At 52.2% G+C, this 22,925-nt stretch overlaps 1 protein-coding gene across 19 annotated transcripts in view; it reads right to left on the bottom strand.

Moving 5' to 3' along the window:
• Positions 1-952: 952 nt before the first annotated feature.
• Positions 953-22,925, bottom strand: part of baz2bb (bromodomain adjacent to zinc finger domain, 2Bb) — a 60,531-nt gene continuing 38,558 nt past the window's right edge. For 14 of the 19 annotated variants that reach the window (XM_077002913.1, XM_077002914.1, XM_077002916.1 and 11 more), the window contains 33 exons: positions 22,588-22,901; positions 21,892-22,104; positions 20,855-21,454; positions 19,655-20,231; positions 19,218-19,493; positions 18,938-18,992; positions 17,620-17,728; positions 17,348-17,449; positions 16,669-16,894; positions 16,300-16,392; positions 15,877-15,938; positions 15,479-15,544; positions 14,481-14,546; positions 13,941-13,985; positions 13,662-13,694; positions 12,532-12,597; positions 10,954-11,094; positions 10,283-10,537; positions 9,462-9,685; positions 9,258-9,332; positions 8,813-9,044; positions 7,344-7,406; positions 6,831-6,975; positions 5,858-6,528; positions 5,462-5,744; positions 5,215-5,370; positions 4,823-4,983; positions 4,449-4,729; positions 3,811-3,946; positions 3,414-3,560; positions 2,857-3,149; positions 2,621-2,764; positions 953-2,449 (listed from right to left, as the gene is read on the bottom strand). In XM_077002913.1, coding sequence (XP_076859028.1) covers positions 2,293-2,449; positions 2,621-2,764; positions 2,857-3,149; positions 3,414-3,560; positions 3,811-3,946; positions 4,449-4,729; positions 4,823-4,983; positions 5,215-5,370; positions 5,462-5,744; positions 5,858-6,528; positions 6,831-6,975; positions 7,344-7,406; positions 8,813-9,044; positions 9,258-9,332; positions 9,462-9,685; positions 10,283-10,537; positions 10,954-11,094; positions 12,532-12,597; positions 13,662-13,694; positions 13,941-13,985; positions 14,481-14,546; positions 15,479-15,544; positions 15,877-15,938; positions 16,300-16,392; positions 16,669-16,894; positions 17,348-17,449; positions 17,620-17,728; positions 18,938-18,992; positions 19,218-19,493; positions 19,655-20,231; positions 20,855-21,454; positions 21,892-22,104; positions 22,588-22,901 — 6,467 coding nt within the window. In that variant the 3' untranslated portion in view covers positions 953-2,292. The remainder of the gene's footprint in view (positions 2,450-2,620; positions 2,765-2,856; positions 3,150-3,413; positions 3,561-3,810; positions 3,947-4,448; positions 4,730-4,822; positions 4,984-5,214; positions 5,371-5,461; positions 5,745-5,857; positions 6,529-6,830; positions 6,976-7,343; positions 7,407-8,812; positions 9,045-9,257; positions 9,333-9,461; positions 9,686-10,282; positions 10,538-10,953; positions 11,095-12,531; positions 12,598-13,661; positions 13,695-13,940; positions 13,986-14,480; positions 14,547-15,478; positions 15,545-15,876; positions 15,939-16,299; positions 16,393-16,668; positions 16,895-17,347; positions 17,450-17,619; positions 17,729-18,937; positions 18,993-19,217; positions 19,494-19,654; positions 20,232-20,854; positions 21,455-21,891; positions 22,105-22,587; positions 22,902-22,925) is intronic. The other 5 variants (XM_077002928.1, XM_077002915.1, XM_077002934.1 and 2 more) reach the window with 5 other exon arrangements.

The raw sequence follows: 22,925 nt of genomic DNA, 5'->3' as shown, positions 1-22,925 counted from the left end.
CGAGGAAGCACTACTTCTGTCTGTACTATACAATACTACTGAACACCGAGGTTGCAGAGGCACTAGTTCTACCTGTGCATTGCCTACCTGTGAAAATGGTCGAGGAAGGCAAAAAGTTAATAGCAGCACGTAAATACTTATAATTTAGCAAAACAATCACAAAATTAGAAACACTCCGCAGCAGCATCAGCAGGAATGCTGCAAGAACCACTATGGAAGAGACTGTGAAGGTGAGAATGGAGAATGTTCTCCGCTCTGTTCAGAAACCGTTAGTGGTGAAAGTAGCTCTTGTGAACCTCTCTGATAATCAGTGTAGTAGTTCCCAATAGTTCAGTAAGTACAGCTAATTTAGTTGTTCTGTAACTGAAAGTTAGAATATCAATGGCTGAATGAACGGATCAAAGAGTAGAGGGAGTCCAGGTAAATTTAAGGGAGCTATACAATCAAAAGTTTCCTGTGGGAGGATGGAGGGATGAATGAGAAGATAGAACGGGTGGATAGCTGAGTGCCTTCAGTATGACTGAGCCTACAAGTTCAATCAGCACAGCATGTTTGGTTGGTCTACCTTTACAGCTGATGGAGTTATAAAATCAGTGGATTCCTATGGGAAGATGGAGGGATGAAACAGGTGGATGAACAAAGAGAAAATAAAAGGCTGTTTAAGACCATATTTAGTATATGTACAGTTGAGTCAATACAGCAGATTTAGTACCATCTATACAGCTGATGGAGTTATAAAATCAATGGATTCAACTTATGGGAGGATGGAGAAATGAAAAAAAGCATGAATAAAGAACAAGTGGATAAAAAATAGCAGAATAAGAAGGGTGGATTTGTCTTCCCCTTGTGTTAAAGGCAGGAGTGATGATCAGACATGTTGTTTATTAGAAATGTACTTGTTTTCTTACAAGTGAAGCACAAATATGTAAAATACAACATACTGCAACCCACATGAAGTTTAGAAACAATTTTATTATATCTGCGCCTCACCCGCGCCAGTGAAAATAAAAGAAGACACTACAACACGGGTAGTAAACCACGGTGCCTTTGAGGGTCTTCTGGAAGATTTAAGGTACTGAAAGAGAACAGGAGCACAGATTAGGTGTCTGGTCAACGCAAACAGAAGAGAGGCTGAAATTCCCTTGGAGCTCCGTCAGGCGCCATCCATGGTGGGTTGTGGAGCCATCTCCAACTAGAATGCCAGTCAGGAGTCTCCTTAGCATTCCCTGGGCACGCTGAAATGCCAGGCAATGGCACGTGGCTAGTAGCTGTGAAAGATGTGGAGACAGGCGTTCCTACATCTCGAAGGAGGCTCCAGCCATCACAAGCTGTCCTTATTTTCAGGTTGGAATTAAAAACAGCGCGGTAATCAGGGACGAAAGAAGGAAGAAAAAGTCTGAGGTCTGTTTATGTATGATTTTTCAATAACAACGGCGCGCTAGGCACTAATTAAAGGAGCAAGAGACCACGGTTGAGGAAATCAACAGTGCCATGTACACGTAATACTGTAGTCATTATCATGGCAAGACAACTTAAACACTACAGTTCATCTAAGGCATAAAGGATGTTTGCAACATTATGTACAACTCACATATTCCAGAACAAATATGGCCATACATGGACACTATATACACATAGTAGTCTCAATGTTGTGATTACATTTGTAGACAAATCTTACAGTATTACTGGTACCATTAAGGCACCGAACAGTGTAAACATTTTTACAGTAACCTTTTTTCCTTACATGGACTTTTTCATGAAAACAAAACAAACAAACAAAAAAAACATTATGATTTTAAAGCATTTTTTTCCCATTTCTTCCTTTTCATAGAAAATGAAGACAAGTTTAATCATAAATAGTTAACAAAATTAAATAGTACATATAATGTAATAATAAAGGTTATATATTTTTATATATATAAAAAAAAAACCACACAAAGTATATATTTACAGGTAGTGGAAAGCTCTGTCAGTCCCAGCTGTAATACAGAGAGCTGGATGGGAGTTCTTTAAAGGAAATGGACTTGGAATTGGTATTGCACTTTGAAACACCCCATTTCATCTGAAACAACGTGGGTGCGTTTTACCATGTCACACTGCACCGTCTTGGAATCGAGTCTTTCACATATAGAATGAGAAACAGTGGTGAAATGCTGGTATTCTGGGTCCCTGTTGAAAATCGGTGAGCGTCAGGGAGCTTTTGCAAACGAGTGCTTCCCCGTGTGGAGGCAGCCGTGTCCGGGTCTGGGCGCTGGGCCGGAGCCCTTTTGGCCAGCTTCAGACGCAGCAGCTTTAGTTCATCTGTTGTAAAAGTTCGGTCCATCTCCGTTGAAAAAACCTCCTCATGCTGTGTCCCGCGCGGCCAATTTCAGAATTATCCTCATTGAACTTTTCACAGTTATCAAAAACTAAGTTAACATCAATGATAAAAGTCTCCAGGTTTAGGTATCTGAAATCAGAAAGAAACACCTAGTTTTACACCTTTGTTACAAGTCCATTATAGAGATTCTGCTAACATACCCACACAATACTCTCCAGAACAACCCCGGCACCGTTAAAGCCAGTATATTCTTCAAATGTTACAGAATTGCATTAGCAGTGTGATGCTGCAGACACGTACTGGCTGTTGGCGAGTTTCTCCCGGATGGTGGAGAAGTCCATGGGCTTCTTGATGACTTTGCGGTATCCAGGAACGGATTTAGGGTTGACGGGTATCATGAACGGCCAGGCGTCCTGGTGAGACAGCAGCTCCGCCAGCAACAGCCTGCAGACACCAACACCACACTCTCCAGGCCACTATCGCAGGGTTAAATGTGAAAAGTGTGTGTGTGTGTGTGTGTGACATGCATGTGCTACCTGCACAGCTCCAGGTCTTTACTGTTGTCCCGGGCCGTTTTGGCTTTCTTGGCTCGGACGGGGCTCTCCTGCTGGGTGGGCTCGGGGGGCGGGGCCTCCTCTGCCTTCTTCTTCTTCTGCGCCTCCTTCCCTGCCTTCTTGGGCGTGCTGCTGGCGCTGGTGGACTCCTCCTCCGAGCCCTCCCCTGCCACGCCCCCACGCTTGTTGCGCTTGGCCTCCGGAAGCTTCTTTCCGGCTCCGGCTCCAGCAGGGCGGCAGGTCTGCTTCCTGCCCGTCTGGGATGGGTCGCTTGCCTGCACAGAGACGCAGTAGCACTCCAGCTAATGTATTAGCTCCAATATTGTACATTCTAATCTTAATCTTATTAACTGATTTAAAAGTCACCCTCTCCTGTATGAGCACACATGCCTATTGTTTATTTGTTTACTGTTTCTGGTTAACTGATGATTTCTAACATCGTGCTGAAGGTAATGGGGATTCCTGCTTTGCAGCTCATCCAACACAGTCAGAGTGTATTTGTGCATGTTTATTCAGCAGCTGTGTGGGGAGCCAGGCACCTTAGTGATGCAGGCAGGGCAGAACCAGTCTCCCTCGGGGATGGTGGTGATCTGGGGCTTATGGCAGTAGGTGTGGCATCCTTTATCACAGCCGTCACACAGCAGCAGAAGCTCCTCGTTGTCTCCCTTACGGCATATCTGGCAGTACTGGGAACACAGCAGAGCGGCACCATCAGCGGGACCAGCGGGACCAGCAGGACCAGCAGGACCAGCAGGAGCGGGGCAGTGCTCCCGCTGCCCAGCAGGGGGCCTCAGCCACGGCAGGAAAGGATGGTCTTAACCAGCCTGGGGATAAGTCTGAACACTCGATCATTTATTCGCAGCAACCAAGAACTAGAAAAGTGCAAATGACGTGACCACAACAGAAGGGTGAGGGTGAGGAGGTGCGTCTGCTCACCACTTTCATGATGGACCTCTCCCAGGCGATGGAGCGCTGCAGGTGCTGCAGGCAGAGGGAGAGCTGTGCTCCGCTGCGCGCCTCCCCCAGGGCCCTCCTCCACTGCTTCATCCCTGGGGCCACCTCCTCCTCCGCCCTGCCGGACGGGAGCAGGCAGGGGTCAACGCTCAACACTTCACCCGGCCGGGAACACAACGTCTCAAAAGAAGGTGCCGTTAGAAGGTGTGTCCAAAGGAGTGAGTGCAGCGGGGCGTTCTCACAGGCAGCCGTGTTAACAGTGCGGGGGGCCCATGCCAAGGCAGAAGGACACACACCGCACAGGCACACAAACACACACACACACACACGCAAGCTGCGGCCACCACAACAGAGTGAATCCACAAAGCCCCACAGAGCCACGTTGCGGTGCCCCATGCCCGAAATACAGGGTCGCAAGTGCGGATGCACAGAGGTGTTCCAGCGCACCAGGGTCCCACAGTGCAGCACAAAGCCATAAACACAGAAGAGGGAGGGGTCTGCAGGAAAGGCGGAGCAAGACCCCCGGCTGGAGCCAGTGGTGTAATCCCCCCTCCCCCCTCCCCCGAGCGAGAGAGCGAGAGGCGCGGTGCTGGAGGGTGTCGTGATCCTGGGCCACCTACCCGTCACCATCGGCATTATGGGATGGTGCAGGAGCCGGTATGGTCACCATGCCAACGTTATCCACAGTGAGCTGAATGGTGATGCCTAAAGGACTCTTCAGGTACCTTCTCTCGATGTGGCGCTCCAGCTCGGACAGGCGCGCCACCGCTATGTCCAGCGGGTTGTTGGCGCGGCGCGCTACGCCCGCGTCCGACCTGGTCGCCTCGGCCCCACCCGGGCTTTTGTGCTCGTAGTAGAGCAGGTCTCCTCTGAGGGACTGCGGCTCGGCGGGACGCCAGCCCTGCGAGACACGGGGGGAGAGAAGCGGTGTCAGCGGGTCCCGCCGGCGAGTCCCGACCCGGCTGGGGCCCGAGGGGCAGGCGGAGGCGCTCACCTTGACCTGCAGGCTGGCGGAGGCCACCCTGCGCTCCAACTCCTCCACCTGTTGGAGTGCGGAGATGTCCTGGTCCATAGCGTGTTCCTCCACACACCAGCCCCGCACCGTCTCCTCACACACCTGCCTCCGCCCCAGTTCCTCCACGTCCATCACGGCAGCTGCACGTCACATCACACACACACGTCACATACACACACACGCAAGCACGCACACATTCACAAAAAATCTGTTGTCCTGTGTCAGCAGCCAAGAGGTTTCATGCTGACGGGCCAGTTAATTCATTGACTTCAAGGGGAAGAAAGGTGAATGCACAGACTTGGTTGGACTCTAAACGACCGACACACACCACAGTGGCGGTGAGCGCGGCTGGCGTGCTGCGGCTGGCTTACCGTCTTTGTTCTTGGCACACACTTGTGTGATGGACTCCATGTGTTTCTGGAGCTGTTTCTGCAGGACTCTCTCTCTCACACCACGGGGGTGACATGCGTTCACTATGCTGCTCAACTCCTCAGAGCTAGACACCTTCCACCAGCCTCTCAGCATCTCTGTCACACACATACACACACGTTATTAGAATGAATTTAAACAAATGGTACAAAGCTTCGATGAGACACTCGTGTGAAGCTGCTCCATTACCTTCTGGGATAGGCTGGGGGGAGGTGAGGTCCTGGTTCTTGGTGACCTCCAGAACAGGCGAGGGCGCTGTGGGGGGTTTCTCACCACCTGGTCCTGGAGACTCACTCTTAACAGCAGCCACGCCAGCAGACAGCAGGAAGGGGTTCCCCGTTCCCTCTGCAGGGGCGTACGCCCCGCCCAGCAAGGATGGCATGGTCAGGCCACCGAAGGCCACGTTTGACCCGGGAAAAGCCGTGGGCCAGGGACACAAGGGGAGGCCAATTACGGGCGTGGCGGCCTTCATCTGCGCAGCGACAGGAAGAAACTTTTACGAGGGCATTTCATCAAGTCACAGTTCAGAAACTCACAACACGACACGGCGGATAAAGAGGAAGGGAAGAGAAAGGCGGTGCACACCTGCAGAGCTGCCAGGGAGCCGCTGGCCAGCGTGGCGGTGCAGGACGGGCTGGTGACGGAGGCGGCTGTCTGGCTGGAGTCGGGGGACAGAGAGGAGGCGATCCCGGGGTTGCTGGTGGTGGGCGACTGGCCTTTGGCACTGCGGGGCTGAGGCGAGGACGATGGTGGAGGGATCTGACTGGCGGTCAGAGACGCCGCGTCACATGGCGAACGTGGCAGCAGGCTGAACCAATGAGCATTGTTCTCCGTCAGAGCCCGGTAGAGCTGGTCACTGTGGAGCTGTTGCTGTAGGTTGCCGAGGTAGGCGGGAATCAGGAGGGGAGCACTGGGCTCAGATTTAACTTCCTGGTTCGAGATGGGAGAGGGGATGGTGGGAAATGCAGTTTGAGCATTTGTAGGCAAATGAGGAGGAGTCAGGAGAGGGGCGTGGGGGTGGACGCTGGGCTCAGGAACCATCTTCGCCACCTCCAGCAGTTTGCTGAGTTTGGAGAAGGAGCCCGGCTTCTGCAGGAACAGGTTGAGAGAGTTTTTCTCCTGCGGCGGCTCGGGAGAGGGCGTCTCACGCTTCACCTCGGGGCTGGTGAACAGAGGCTTCTCCACGGGCTCCTCCTTCAGCAGGAGGCCATGGGCACTCTGCAATCTCTCCCTCTCCCTCTGGAGCTCCTCTGCACCTGAGCGACAGAAGAGCACAACTCAAGCACGGCTGGTCACGAGGAGACGGGTCGCAACGAAGTGGCTGTAAATGCAAAGCCAGTTTATTTCTATTGCACATTTCATACACAGACTGAACTCAAACCTATTTCACATACAAGAAGAGCACACAGGGTAGAAAACGGGTGGAGATTGACACATAAAAGCAAACAAAAACAATAAAATACGGTACTGAACAAATATAGCATTTCCATCTGGATCCCATTTTTGGTGTTGGCTACAAATAAAATGGTGTGCAGGGTAAGAGGAAGGCGGGACTTACCCTCCCCGCTCTCCATGGCCTCGATGAACACGCCCCCACACTGGGGCAGTGCCCAATAGCGTCTCCTGTAGCGGTCCTGCCCCAACATCATGGAGCGCAGCAAGTGAGACGACTCAAACAGCTTCCGGCGGATCTGGCTCTGTTGCTAGGGGAGACGAGACAGAGGGGCGTGAGGACCACCCGCCGTCCCGCTCACCGCCACAGGACCTCCAGAGTGCCAATGTCATTACCCGCGTGGGATTACGGGATTATTTCATTTGGCTTGATTGTATATTTACACATGAAAATGTGTATACAGGCCATTATTCACATTAATTAAAAAATTCAATCCCAAATGAGTGTTTATCGGGCAGAAGATGCATTAAGCCTGCGAGTTTCAAAAAGTCTGAAGGTAGAACAGGAGGCCATTTTCTAGCCGGTTAATGTGGCGCGTGAGAATGGTTTATTTAAGGCAGCGTTGCCTCCGGCGGGTGAATATTTTGGGCGAGTTGTGTGTTGCAGGAGACAGTCTACCTTGGTTAACCTCTCAATCTGTCTCTCCAGCTCCTCCACGCTGGCCGTTTGGTCACCTTCGTCCTGAAAACCGCCGTCAGCTTTTATTAGTACACTTAAGGATGAAGCACATAAACCCACTTTCATATACCACAATACAAAACAAAATACCACAAAACAAAATCTCAGTCGCTCTACTGGATTCCTGTGTGACTTTATAACCACAGCACCTACTCGGGGGTCTTTTTTCAGAATTCTGACAAAGAAATGTTAGATGTATTATGTGTCATTCCTTAAATCTTACAACCCACACTTTGGAGAAATTGTAAGACAAATCCAACCTTGGTAATAATAAATGAATGATAATAATCCCCCAGTTAAATGTATTAACCTCAGTTGTAATGAAAACCAATTTAGAAACTATATTGCAGCTCTGATTCTGGGTAACCCTAATTATGTACTGTAGCTTGTTTACAGTTACACTTGTAGCTTGTTTACAGTTTAGCACAGACTTTATGACTGTCCAATAGCAAAGGTAACAAACAAGAGTAACTGTAAGACTGTAACTGATCAACTGAGGGTAGAATCAGAATGTGAGTGTAGGATGTGCCCCTGCCCCGGTGTAGAATCAGAATGTGAGTGTAGGATGTGCCCCTGCCCCGGTGTAGAATCAGAATGTGAGTGTAGGATGTGCCCCTGCCCCGGTGTAGAATCAGAATGTGAGTGTAGGATGTGCCCCTGCCCCGGTGTAGAATCAGAATGTGAGTGTAGGATGTGCCCCTGCCCCGGTGTAGAATCAGAATGTGAGTGTAGGATGTGCCCCTGCCCCGGTGTAGAATCAGAATGTGAGTGTAGGATGTGCCCCTGCCCCGGTGTAGAATCAGAATGTGAGTGTAGGATGTGCCCCTGCCCCGGTGTAGAATCAGAATGTGAGTGTAGGATGTGCCCCTGCCCCGGTGTAGAATCAGAATGTGAGTGTAGGATGTGCCCCTGCCCCGGTGTAGAATCAGAATGTGAGTGTAGGATGTGCCCCTGCCCCGGTGTAGAATCAGAATGTGAGTGTAGGATGTGCCCCTGCCCCGGTGTAGAATCAGAATGTGAGTGTAGGATGTGCCCCTGCCCCTGTGTAGAATCAGAATGTGAGTGTAGGATGTGCCCCTGCCCCTGTGTAGAATCAGAATGTGAGTGTAGGATGTGCCCCTGCCCCGGTGTAGAATCAGAATGTGAGTGTAGGATGTGCCCCTGCCCCGGTGTAGAATCAGAATGTGAGTGTAGGATGTGCCCCTGCCCCGGTGTAGAATCAGAATGTGAGTGTAGGATGTGCCCCTGCCCCGGTGTAGAATCAGAATGTGAGTGTAGGATGTGCCCCTGCCCCGGTGTAGAATCAGAATGTGAGTGTAGGATGTGCCCCTGCCCCGGTGTAGAATCAGAATGTGAGTGTAGGATGTGCCCCTGCCCCGGTGTGGTGGAGATGGAGTGGTCCCTCGTACCTCATCCTCACATGCCTCTGCTTTCTTTCCTTTCTTCCCCCCTTCTTCCTCCTCTTCTTCCTCCTCCTCTACTTGGTCATCACTGTCATCATCCTCATCATCATCATCCTCGCTGTCTCCCGCTTTCCTCTTGCGTTTGCGTCCTGCGCTCGGCGTGCCCAGGGCCTGACCGTCGTCACCGCCCACGCCGCTCTCACGCTTCCCCGTGCGCTTGGCATGGATGCTCCTCAGCCTACACACACACACGCACGCACGCACGCACGCACGCACGCACGCACGCACGCACGCACACACACGCACGCACACGCACGCACGCACACGCACACACACACACACACACACACACGCACACACGCACACACGCACACGGTCAGTCTTGCCCCATCACTCCTGTAGTGGAGCAGCTCTCCTCTCCGTCCTCACAGGGCTCGGGGGAGATACTCACTTGCGAAGGCTGCCCTCCACCACCCATTTGTCTCGCCGCAGGTTCGTCATATGGTCAATATTTTTGTCGATTTCACTGCACGAAAACCAGAGAGACAAGAGTTGTGACACGGAACAGCCATCGCCACGGAACAGCGTGAAACGACGCCGAGGTTGGCGTGCCGTTTGGGATTTGTCTGGCGGGTATAGGAGGGGCGGGGCTTACGTGACCACGCTCTTGCTGCAGGCCAGCTCATTGGCCAGGAAGGCCAACATGGAGGCCTTCTGCACCGGTGTGTGTGCCTGGAAGGCCTTGGTCTTCAGGCTCTCGGCCAGAGGTGCCAGCTCCGTCTGCCCGCAGTGTGCAGTCATGTAGATGTGCAGGATCTCAGACACGTTGTCCTGGTTTATCGCCACGCTGGACAGATGCTCCCCCAAAGCAGTTTTGGCCTAGCATACCACACACACACACAATGTAATAATAATGTGGTGCCTACATTAAAGTACCTATTATTTGAAGTAATTAAAAGCAGGACCGGTTGTAGAAATTTGTTGTTTAATTTCTCAAAGGAAATTTTGACTAACATAAGATTGGAGTACTGGAACTAAGGGAAAAACAGACCCATAAGAAGTTTGGCAATTTTGTTGTTTAATTTCACAAAAGAGCCGATTAAAGCTCAAATTATTTGAGCTCAGAATGATGGAACTCCATTAGGGAAGAAAAATTGCACTGTCTGCAGAAAGAGAAATCAAAGTCAGGCCTGTGGGAAGAGAAGTCTGCACATTTACATCCCAAGAACAGACGGCGAGCGTGAATCAAACGCACACAGTAATGGTGGAGTGAGCACGCCAGAGGCTGTGAGGGGTAGACGCGTGAAGGTGGTCTACACACACGGGACTCAACAGCTGCATAGCAGCAACGTCTCAACAGAAAGACAGGAATGTGATCACGCCTGTAATGGGAAGGACCCTGTGAGCCTTCTGACTAATCCATAAGCAGACGGGGCAGATCCCGGGCGGTGGGCGTGCGTGGTGCGTGGGCCTCACCCTTTGCCCCGGGGGAAGACCCGGGTCGCACACGGCGGCGGAGAGCAGGCGGACGAGCAGCTCTTGCAGGAGCGCGGCGCTGGGGCCCAGGTTGAGCAGGCCGGCCTGCAGGGTGTGCAGGGTCGGGGCCGGGACGCCCCCCTCCGCCCCCAGCACCTTCCCAAAGCAGCGCAGGAACTGCAGCACCATCAGGCAGTCCGCAAAGCAGCCGCCGGGCAGAACCAGGCCGGGCAGACGGGGCAGTTCGGGGAGAGCCTGTAGGGGGGAGAGGATGGGAACAGGGAGGGGTTCATGCGACTTTTACCCCCTACATGAAAGAAATGGCTGCCCTGTCGCAGGCCCTATGGACTTTGCTATACTGTAGATGTTATCCACAGCGAGATGAAGCACGCCACGCGGCCACTAGATGGCAGTGCTGCGATAAACATCCCTGTGCAACAGCCTCAGATCCAGCGTGTAAGGTAACGAAGGAACACACTGCCATCCAATCAAAGCTCTCGATTGTCAGATGAGCACAAATTCATTTACATCAGTGGTATTCAGCAGACGCTGTAATCCAGAGCAAATTACTGATTTATCAGTGCAAACCGTGACGGTGTTCCCTGGGATTGGAACCCGTGACCTTGGTGTGAGCAGCACCATGACTGGGCGCTCCAGGGCGAGGGCGTCACCTTGTGGTCCGCCAGGCACATGTCCTCGTTGGGCTTGTTCAGCTCCTTGGCCATCTCCAGCTCCAGACGCCGCAGCTCCAGCCTGCGTTCCTTATTCAGTCTCTTCTCATCCCTCTTCTCCTGCTTCAGGCGCTCCCTCTCCTGCGGACGGAGCAGAGCAGGGCGGGTGAGCGCAGGGTCCCGGCCCGAGAACGACACCGAGCCTGAGCGGCCCCCGTCGAGGGGAGGGAACCGAGGGGCGGTTATAAGATTTTACAATTTAGGAGTGGAGGCAAAGGTGGAAGCTGAAAGAGGGAGAGTGAAAGTGACTGACAGTAGTAGAGTTGGGATTAATAGAGAAGCACACACACACACACACACACACACACACACACACGCTCACACACACGCTCACACACACGCTCATACACACGCACACACGCACACACACACGCACACACACGCACACACACACGCTCACACACACACGCGCTCACACACACACGCGCTCACACACACACGCGCTCACACACACACGCGCTCACACACACACGCGCTCACACACACACGCGCTCACACACACACGCGCTCACACACACACGCGCTCACACACACACGCGCTCACACACACACGCGCTCACACACACACGCACACACGCACACACGCACACACGCACACACGCACACACGCACACACGCTCACACGCACACACGCACGCACGCTCACACGCACACGCACGCGCTCACGCACGCACACGCACGCGCTCACACACACACGCGCTCACACACACACGCGCTCACACACACACGCGCTCACACACACACGCGCTCACACACACACGCGCTCACACACACACGCGCTCACACACACACGCGCTCACACACACACGCGCTCACACACACACGCGCTCACACACACACGCGCTCACACACACACGCGCTCACACACACACGCGCTCACACACACACGCGCTCACACGCACACGCGCTCACACGCACACGCGCTCACACGCTCACACACACACGCTCACACACACACGCTCACACACACACGCTCACACACACACGCTCACACACACACGCTCACACACACACGCTCACACACACACGCTCACAAACACACGCTCACAAACACACGCTCACACACACACGCTCACACACACACGCTCACACACACACGCTCACACACACACGCTCACACACACACGCTCACACACACACGCTCACACGCACACGCGCTCACACGCACACGCGCTCACACGCACACGCGCTCACACGCTCACACACACACGCTCACACACACACGCTCACACACACACGCTCACACACACACGCTCACACACACACGCTCACAAACACACGCTCACACACACACGCTCACACACACACGCTCACACACACACGCTCACACACACACGCTCACACACACACGCTCACACACACACGCTCACACACACACGCTCACACACACACGCTCACACACACACGCTCACACACACACACACACACACACACACACACACACACACACACACACACACACACACACACACACACACAGGTCTGATACCCAGCGAGTGTTGGGTAGGGTGGTCACACCTCTGCTCTCTTTCGGGCCTCCATGGCTTTTATCAGCATCATGTGCTGCCTCCGTCTCTCTCGCTCCTAAAACACCACAAAGACACCAGTAACCATCAAGGAAAGAACAGGAAAATAGAGAGAGAGAGAGGGAGAGAGGGAGAGAGAGAGAGAGAGAGAGAGAGAGAGGAGGATGAAAGAGAAATATGAAAAGTAGGCTAAAATCAGTATAGCATGACCTTAGCATGTGAGAATAATGCAAATACATAAATGGGAAAAACCAAAGTGGCCAGGTTTTAGTTGATTTAGTTAAGCTCGACAAGCAAAAATCAAGTCAACCGTGCAAAAAGAAAAAAAAAAAAAAAAGGGGGGGGGGGGGGGGGGGGACGCGGGGAAGAAGGCCAGACGCAGAGCACAGACGTAGAGCACAGACGTAGAGCACAGACGTAGAGCACAGACGCAGAGCACAGACGCAGAGCACAGACGCAGAGCACAGCCCAGGACAGCGGTTTGTTCTCGAGCGGCTAGGCGTGAAGAGCAAAGCCGCAAAAGCCACGTCTGCTCTCATCCTCCGCACGACCCACGACAGCGGACGGGTCTCCCTGCGGGGTGGGCGGGGCCACGCGCTGACCGCGCCGAACAAGCGCTGCTCCGAGGGCCGGACCGGGCCTGTCAGAAGGGAGTGTCTGGTGCCTAGTGTGCATGGCTCCAGGTGGGCCCAGTCTTTACATGTAATCCTATAATGTGCAGGGGTTGCAAGAAAAGGAGCTGAATGTTTCATAAAATCAATAAATACTTTAATGGCCAAAAAATGCAGTTTTAAAAGTGCATGTGTTGCATTTATTTGGCACTGTGAACATACATAAATCAAATTAAATAAATCAGAATCTAATACATATTGGTGGTGTGAATGTCATGTTTTGAATAAATTACTGAACGCAGGGCGAGACTTGGTCCTGATCTACTCAAGACGTTCTGTATTTCTATTTAGAAGACTTCTCCCTCCCTGGAATAGACAGACAGATGTACGGGCGGCACACGGAGAGCCATGCAAGGGGGGCGCGGGGGGGGCAGCCTGACAAGCAGCACGATGGACAACCACATCACAACCAAGTCACAGCGTGGTGGGAGATGTACAAAAGTAAACATACCCATACCATATCTAGTCTATGCCTCTCCAACTCCTGCCAGAAAGAGTTGGCAAAGGATTAAGACAGAAAACAAAAATTACAGTCCAGTAAACCACAAGCCAGTGGCACCCTAAACACCATTAGAATAGAGAATGAATGAAAAGATGGGCGTAGAGGCGCTGGAGGTATTCAGCGGAGAGGTGTGCGGTGTTTGTGATCGAGAGCCCTTCTCCGAGCAGACGGGAGCTGAACTCGGGGAGACCGAGTGGTGCGTTTGCAGCACGGCCTGCCAAGAGGTACCTGTTGCTTCAGAATCATGGCCTGCTGTCTGCGTAGCTCCTTCTCCTGCAGAGAGACAGCTTAAATAAATACATTTACACACCTACACACACACACACACACACACACGAGAGAGAGAGACCAACTGCAAAAAGACAGCCTTTCTCTTTCTATTTCTGCGGAGAAATCCATGGTGTTTGACTGGCGAGCGTGTTGAATGGAGGAGTTGTGCGCGTGTGCGCATATGCCTACGTCTGTGGGTGTGCGTGTGTGCAGTGAAGTGGAAATGTGGAGAATAAACACAGGAGAGCAGCCGTCTGCACAGGCAGAAGGGAGGCGCGCTCGTCTGAGAGAAAGAGCTAAACCACATACCAATGGCTCATCCACTCACTTAGCAGAGAACGAAACTGTGTTGGTTAAGAGAGGAACGCATATAGCCTTCAGGTTAAGAACGAGTGGTTCTAAAGGGCACCCTTCGCTGAAGGTACTAATGAATACATCTGTCTAAGGTGCTCCTGTAAACCATAGGAAGGTTGCCAGGTGCGGAGTCAAATCCCTCACCTTAATCCGTTTTTCAGCTTCTAGTATTTTAGCATTGGCAGCCTCCTCCTTCTTCTTTCTCTTTGCCTGTAAGAGAAGGTGGGGGGGGGGGGGGCAGCGTTTACGCTCCTTTATTTAGAGAGCTGAACAGTAAACTAGCACCGATCTAACATCATTAATGCTCCAGCATCATAAATCCATGAATCCTGTGTACTATCGATCACTTATTTTGATTCTTTCTCGAGGCAGGTGTGTCCCGCTGAGCGCCGCCCCAGAGCCGTTTCAACACGTGACTCAGAACACACCACTGACCCAGAATGCACTGGGGCGATGCGAGGTAGCAGATACTTGTTACTCAATAATACGAGGGGAACGTTGGTGGAAGTATTCAACCCGACAAGGACATTTTGATAATTGCTGTTCAACAGCATTCTTAACAGTAAGGGTCTTATTTCTTGTTTAACAAAAGAGGAGGGGGGGGGGGGGAGTAAACTGAGCGTCTTGTGTGGAAATGGCTGTTTAATATTACAAGCATGTACTCCACATCAGAAGCCAATCACTCTTTGATCCCATTAACTCGAAAATGGCAAAACACTCCAAGAGATTTAAGGAGACGCAAAACCAAGAAAGAATAATTAAAGTTTATATTTAAATATGTAATTATATGCTGGGGAAAAGCCTACTGGCCTGACTGGCCAAGCATGGCGGCTTTAGGCCAGAAGGTAACGGTAGCCCGCTCTACGAGGCCCTGACGTTAGCGCTCCTCAACACCCATACTGCTGATAAAGACTCGGTTATTCGCACGACAACAAGATCTGACGTAATGCCTGGGAAGATTTATTATAACCAATCACTTTTCAGTTTTCTTTTTTTTTTTTGCATTGGATTTGGCTCTGCACAAAGCACCTTAATATTAGGTGCCATATGTATAAAAGGTCATTATTATTATTACCGTCATTAATCGTAATTAGAGCCCTTAAAAGAGAAAGTAGATCAAATGTAGGCTTGCGTCTTTTTACCTCTAGTATCTGTTGAGCTCGAAGCTCCTTCTCCATACGAATTTGTTCTATTCTCCTGATTTTCTCCTGTTGGGGAGACGCAGAGAGAGGTGGGGAGAGGCAGAGAAGAGGAGAGTGAGGTAGATGGTGTTCAGGTGCTCAGCGAGGCAGGTGGGCCTTGACTATATTAAACACAGAGTCAAGGCTGCATAGCTGATCCTTATACGAGCTGAAAGAGCCCTGAGAGCGGGATGCGTGTGCCCACAGACTGACTGGCCCTTCCTGTGCAGCCACCGGCCTCTCGTGTGTGTCTGCGTGTTCTGAGTGTGCGGTATTAACACTCGGGCCCCACTAATGACGGCGGTGCGGGGGTGCGGGGGCCGTGCGGCTCTCTGAGGAGCACATAGATGGTTCCTTACCTGCTGCTTCAGAAGCTTCAGTTGCTCCTTCTGCCTGCGCTTCTCCTCGGCCGCCAGCAGCGCTGAAACGACACCACAGAGGCTTGGGTCCACTCGGGACTTTTATTTTGGCATGATGAGCTAGCCAAGAGGCACGGGCCTCCAGCTGGACATGGAGATAGCAGTGCGAATTAAAGGATTCGGGGACAGATGGAGAGGAGACATGGGGTCTGAAGGCCAGCACACCTCTGAGTAAGAGGAGGGCCCGACGTGATCACACTACGGAAGGGATCGGCTTGAAACTGCTCCCTGTGGACCTCAGCTGAGTAACTAGACAGATAACTCTACAGGTTCTCAGCAGCATGCGCCATTAAATGTAGTGCTCGGCGGGCCGTACCATCACAGACAGAGGGGTGTCCCCACCGCTTCGCTGGGCTGTCTTACCTTGTTGTCTCTTTGCCTCCTTGGCTGCGCGCGCAAGTGCCTGCTTCTCCAGTTTCCGCATCAGCTTCAGCTGAGCCGCCTGGCGTGCGATCTCTGACCCGGGGAAAAAGAGGAAGAGGAGGGTGATCACTCATCTGCCCTTTGCCTGTCATAATGGCCACAAACGCTGATGAGCAGAAATGGAGGAAGCACGTTGTTCTCGCCCCGTCAGCCAAACTCTCCCCGTGGAACGCGCCTCGTTTGCCAAGGGCTGTGATAACGCACAAAATCAAGCTGCGATTTTTAGAAACGACGGTACCGGTCACGTCGGTTTCACGTTACAGGCATAGTAACTGTAGATTCGGGAACCGGCCGGGCGGGGCTTCTCACCCTGGGCCTCCAGCTTACGCAGGAGCTTGGGGTCGACGGCGCCGGCCGCGTCTGGCTCGCCCACGTTTGGCTGCCTACCCTTCCCGTGGCGTGGGCGGACGGGGTCGGCGGAGGACGGGGCAGGTGTCCGCCGGGGCTCCTGGCTCTTCAGACGGGCCCTGCGGCCCTCCAGTGCGTGGACGTGGGGCGCCACCTCCTCGCTCTTGAGCAGACACCACTGGAAACCCTGCAAACCCACGGCACACGGCCAGCCAATCAGCACGCAGGACACGGATCAGCACAGTCCTGCCCAAAAGGGGCAGTGTCAGCACAGTGCTGCTTTCTCCACAGTAAACACTGCCATAAATAACAGATGAGATCAGGAGTAAGAGAGAACCCCAATAAAAAAAGGATCACACATTAGCGGTGCTCGCAGTTAAGCACTTCTCATCATTTCAGAAAGCAGTGTTTCCTGTTCAGAGTTGCCATTTCAGAAATTCCCTCTAACCGCTAAACAGTTGCACAACTGACTTTTGAATTGTTGCACATACAACATAACATTACAAAATGGTCTCTGCAGCCAGCCTGACACATGTCCTTCAAAGCAGGCTTGAAAAGGCCGTGATATCTGCATATAGCCAATAAAATCTGAATATTGCTAAAAAAAAAAGAATGCAGAAATAGATCAGATATTAATCACCTCTGGTCCTTCTCGGGCTTCATAGAAGTCACCAACTCTTATTTTAGCGCTGAAGCTAAAATGATCACGTGTGATCCCACTTATTCCATTTCGTGCTAGATACTACAAGGGAAAAGGACAACGGAGACAGCTTGAGAAGAAGACACTCCAAACAGGCACCGCACACGTGGTTTTCACCACATTCACTCATCAGGAGCTCCTTTGTCAGGATTTCAGGTGTCCTGCAGGTGTAGAGGCCCCAAGAATAAAATGCAGACGATCGAAGCCCTCACCTTCATCACGTCCGAATACTGTCGCAGTTTTTTGCCACAGGGGGCGTAGTAGGACACTTCTCCTTGCATCCGCCCACAGACGCCGCGGATGCGAACCTCTCTCCTCCACCTGGGGGGGGGGAATGGCACGGAGAACAGCAGTTAGACACACACACACACACACACACACACACACACACACACACACGCACACAAAACTGACAAAACAATCAAACTCATTTGTCTGGGACACCTGCAACATATGGCAGTGGGTCTGAGTGCGACTCTCCCACCTGCCCAGACTACTTTGGTGAAGGTGTCGTGCTCCGTCCTCGGAGGCCGGCACACAGGACTTGGCACAGAGCGGCACGGTTATTCAAATGAGTCTCGGCGGGGTCGGCCAGCTGTGAATCGTGTGCCTGGGAAACCTCCAGAGAGCCGTGGTGACCGCACCACCGTGTCCCTGTGGCCGGTCACGAGAGACGGTCACGAGAGACGGTCACGAGAGACGGACGAGCCCATGAGTGGCTGGACGGACGAAGGGCAGAGGCCAGAAGGAGGACCGGTCTCCTCCGGCCCCTCGGGGGAGGTGCCATGGCTTTAGCAGAGCAGCCCAAGCCCAAGCCAGCATTCAGGTCAACCCTCCCAGTCTCCTGTCTGTCTTGTTCCAGCACTGACACTCACCAGGTCAACCCTCCCAGTCTCCTGTCTGTCTTGTTCCAGCACTGACACTCACCAGGTCAACCCTCCCAGTCTCCTGTCTGTCTTGTTCCAGCACTGACACTCACCAGGTCAACCCTCCCAGTCTCCTGTCTGTCTTGTTCCAGCACTGACACTCACCAGGTCAACCCTCCCAGTCTCCTGTCTGTCTTGTTCCAGCACTGACACTCACCAGGTCAACCCTCCCAGTCTCCTGTCTGTCTTGTTCCAGCACTGACACTCACCAGGTCAACCCTCCCAGTCTCCTGTCTGTCTTGTTCCAGCACTGACACTCACCAGGTCAACCCTCCCAGTCTCCTGTCTGTCTTGTTCCAGCACTGACACTCACCAGGTCAACCCTCCCAGTCTCCTGTCTGTCTTGTTCCAGCACTGACACTCACCAGGTCAACCCTCCCAGTCTCCTGTCTGTCTTGTTCCAGCACTGACACTCACCAGGTCAACCCTCCCAGTCTCCTGTCTGTCTTGTTCCAGCACTGACACTCACCAGGTCAACCCTCCCAGTCTCCTGTCTGTCTTGTTCCAGCACCGACACTCACCACACCACCCTTCAAGTCTACACTTGTTCGCCGGACGGTGGGTGGTTTCGGTAATATTCTCGTAAACGGAGCTGATGTCTTACCCATATTCAAGAGGTCTTCGCAAGGCTTGTTCATCGGTCACTCTTCTTCTTTTTCCTAGGTGTGAAAAAGACACGCGTGTGTGAACACATGCGTACTGCAACAAAAAGTCATAGAAAGTATTTTCTTCTATTTTAAATGAAGAGATGTGTTCTCCGCAAGTGAATGAATTTGGGTAGCCACATAAAACATGCACTTGACATTTTGAAGTATTCCTTTGCAGTTTTGAGTTTTCCACCCAAGGCTGTGATGTCGCTAAGCTGCAGTGAAGGCCATTAGTACCTGGGGGTGTGGCCGGGTTATATGAGGAAGATGGCGTGCTGTGATAGGCCAGGGCCCCAGAGCTGGATACAATAGTGGGCGTAGGCATAGCATGAGCAGCATGGATCTGCAGGTTGAGGGAGGCGGAGCTGGGGGAGGAGTCCGTGAAGGAGACTGAGCTTTTGGTGAGCTTGAGTGGCGTTCTCTCGCTTTCTGTGTCAGTCTCCATGTCCTCATCTTTAATGTCATCATCCTCTTCATCATCGTCAGAGTCAGAGTCAAGATTACTGCCAGAATCTGCAGGACAAGTGAAAATGGTGAAACCAACATCAAATCTAGTGTAAAATGAAGCTGAAACAAAATTAATTATTCTAACCTCAATCAATGCCTCAATAAATGACTAATCATTCAGTCAGTCATCAGGAGTCACAGAGCATAGATATTTTAGCTGCGCAAACCTGATAAACTGTCGTCTGAATCTTTGTCATCTTCCTCTTCCGCATCATCCTCTTCCTCCGCCGTGTCATCCGAGTCTTTGCTGCTGGGAATGTCTGACTCCATTCCCCTGAACATCTCCACCAGGGACTGGAGCTGCTGGCCGTGCGGGGTCCCCTGTCCTGCCCCGCGCCCAGACCCCAAGCCTTTCTGCTGGGTCGCTCTCGGGCTCGGCCTGGACGGAGCGGCGGCGCACCCTGGGCCGGCCGGTCCGCCCGAGCGGCCCTTGGGTCCGGTACTCAGGTTGATGGGCGCGCTGGAGCAGGGCGAGGCGCCCGGCGCCGGGTTCTTCTCCCCGGGGGCGCGTGGACGGGGCCTTGCCACCAGGGCCAGCGGGGCGTCCTGCACGGCGCCGTTGGCGTGCTCCCCCTCCGGCCCAGCCGAGGGAAGGAAGAGGCCGGGTGGCTGGGGGGCGGCGTGGGGGGGCGGGCGCTTACGGCTGCGTTGGGCAGGGAGGGGGGGTGAGGGGGACCCCGTTTCTTTCAGGAGTTTTCCCACATCTTGTTCTTCTCTTGGCTGGAACATCATTCTGAAAGGGTCCTGAGAGCCAGTGAGAGGGAGAGACACAACGCAGAGAATTAAGATATTTGTCAGCTATTCAAGATTTACTGTAATGTAATGTAAATCATGGGAGCAGTTCAGTGGTGAACTCGTATGGAGATATTAACATAACATGCTGAACAAACATTGTGTTTTTCATGGTGAAACATACATATTTAAAAGCTTAAGTTGCTTTTAAAGTCTTTTTAAAGACTCTAAAGTCAAACTTACATGGCACAAGTACTATGTAAACGTACACTTTAATGGCAGTACATAATACCATAACATCACAGCCATAAATATACAACTGAGATGCTAATAGTCTCACCATAGTCGTTGTAATTACAAGATGTGAGTGAGTAGCAGTTTCACTGCCATTGTTATAGAAGCATTCAAATGACAGTTAATCAGCTGTCTGCTCTGACCTTTTCACTACTGGATGGTGAAAAAAAGAAAAGAAAAAAAGAACGTACACCCCACGAATAACGGATATAAACTGTCCTAAAGAAAAGTGTCCTAATGAACTGTGCACCATTGTCACGACAGGACGTGAACCGTTTTAACAGTAAAAACCTCCACAACCTTGAAAACGAGGCGGCGACCAGCGTGAAGGAGGAGGGCACCTGTTTGAGCTGACTGAAGGCGTGCGGCTTCTCCGGCGAATTCCTACCCATCGCTCTCAGGGCTTCTGGCAGCAGAGAGGGGGGTCTGGGAGAAGGGGGCGTCGGGGAGGGGGCCAGGCCCATGGGCCTGTAGGAGGGAGAGAGCGTGGGGGGTTTGGGGGAGGAGGAGAGGGAGGGAGGCTTTGGAGAGAGGGTGAGAGACAGCGGCTTCGGAGACGGAGAGATGGAGCGATTCTTTGGGGATAAGGACAGAGAAAGAGGCGTGGGAGAGGAGGAAAGGGACTGGGGTTTCGGAGCCAAGGCGAGACACAGGGGTTTAGGAGACGCAGGTGGTTTGGTGGAGGCGTCTCGGTCTTGGCCGGGATGGGGGAGGAGCGGGACGAGCTTGCTGGCTGCCAGGCCCGTAGCCTGGATCACACTGGTGTGTTTGCTGGAATGCTCTCTGGGCCTGGAGCTCTTGAAGAGCAGGGGGCTCGCCTGAGAGAGTGAAGGGGCCGTTGAGGAGCCCTGCCCAGGGAAGTAAGAGGCAAGCAGGCCACTATGAGGATCCATGGAGTGCATGTCTGCTCCGATAGAAAAGCTCTCTTTCACTCGGGCGGTCTGTGGGGGTGGGACAAAGGACGGGGATGAGTCACAAAGTCTATTCCATTATTGCTGATGTTTCTCACAATGACACACACACACACATGCGCGCCCATCACAATGAATTGACCAACTGATCACTACAGAAAAGACACATCTGACATGTGCGCGCGCACACACACACACATCTACACACACACACCTACACACACACCCCTCTATCCCATACCACCACTTATGCTTCGACATTTCGAAACTCCAAAGCTGTTCAAGCTACAAAGTTTTTCAAGACAACAAACTGACAAGACCTCAAAACATATTAATCAATGTACTGCAGCTAGGGATTATTGACAGCTCATCTGTCAACAAGGCATTCATATAACACAAGATGAGCAAGTAATAACCACATCACCACTGTTGCCTTAGGGACTCCTGCCAGTCAAGACCACACACACCTTGAGCTTCCGCTTGGCGTTCTGCTCTCTCTCCGAGTCTGAGTCTTCACTGGCGATACTCCCATCCTCATCATCATCATCATCATCATCATCCTCCTCTTCCTCCAGGTCCACAGAGTCCAAGCTGCTGAGTGTGTCACTGGAGCTGTCAGAGCTGGCTCCTGATTGGCTATCGCTGTTGCTGGAAATCTCTGCCATTGTCTTACACAGTGCCTGTAATGGAGAGAAGTGTCGATCAATGTCAGCCCACACACAGACGGGAGTGCACGGGCCGCACACGTGCGTGCAGACATGCGCGTGCACATGCACGGCACACACATGCACGGCACACGCATGCACAACGCAACCCCCCCCAACATACATGCACCTCACCCATCAATCTAAACTATGCTTCCAGCAAACATGTCAAGAGTTATTCTCCAAAAATAGATCTACTGGCAGATTTATGACAGGGAGATACCTGGAGATCTCAGTTCAGGGACAACAGACTCACCACTGTACTTCATAATGCCATCATATCAAATAAAATACATCTATAACATATACTGCTTACCTGATCAAATACAATCCAGAGAAAACTGGGTGGGTGTTAAACCATCCCCAGGTGTGGAATCGGGCTGATCAGAATCAGTGTGTGTGTGTTTAGGGGGGGGTTAGCTACAGCCATGTCTACACTGGTACTGATCCAGTTTTTACCTTCGTGTTTGTTTTGTGGTTGGTCTTTTCTTGGGCCTCTTCCGTTTTGTTCTTGTGGTTCCGACTGCAGCTTTGGCCCTTGCTGGCAGGTTTATGGGGTTTGCAGTGATTGTGTGTGCCTTTGGGAGTCACGCTGTGGTTCGGCGGGATCGGAGCAGGTCTGGGAGGCTGGCCGACAGTCTGGGGGTCCAGGACGGGTTTGGGGATCTTGGACTCAGCGGTTGTGTGAGCAGGCGAGGGTGAGGAGGAGGTGGAGCTTGCCCCAGAGGAAGCAGACTTTGCTTTGCCATTGCCATTCACTGCACCGTTTAAACCTGGACCCAAAATAAATAAAAAAT

The sequence above is a fragment of the Brachyhypopomus gauderio genome, chromosome 4 (genome assembly GCF_052324685.1).
Source record: "Brachyhypopomus gauderio isolate BG-103 chromosome 4, BGAUD_0.2, whole genome shotgun sequence".
Classification (NCBI taxonomy): Eukaryota; Metazoa; Chordata; class Actinopteri; order Gymnotiformes; family Hypopomidae; genus Brachyhypopomus; species Brachyhypopomus gauderio.
This window is presented reverse-complemented; position numbering and strand designations above follow the sequence as displayed.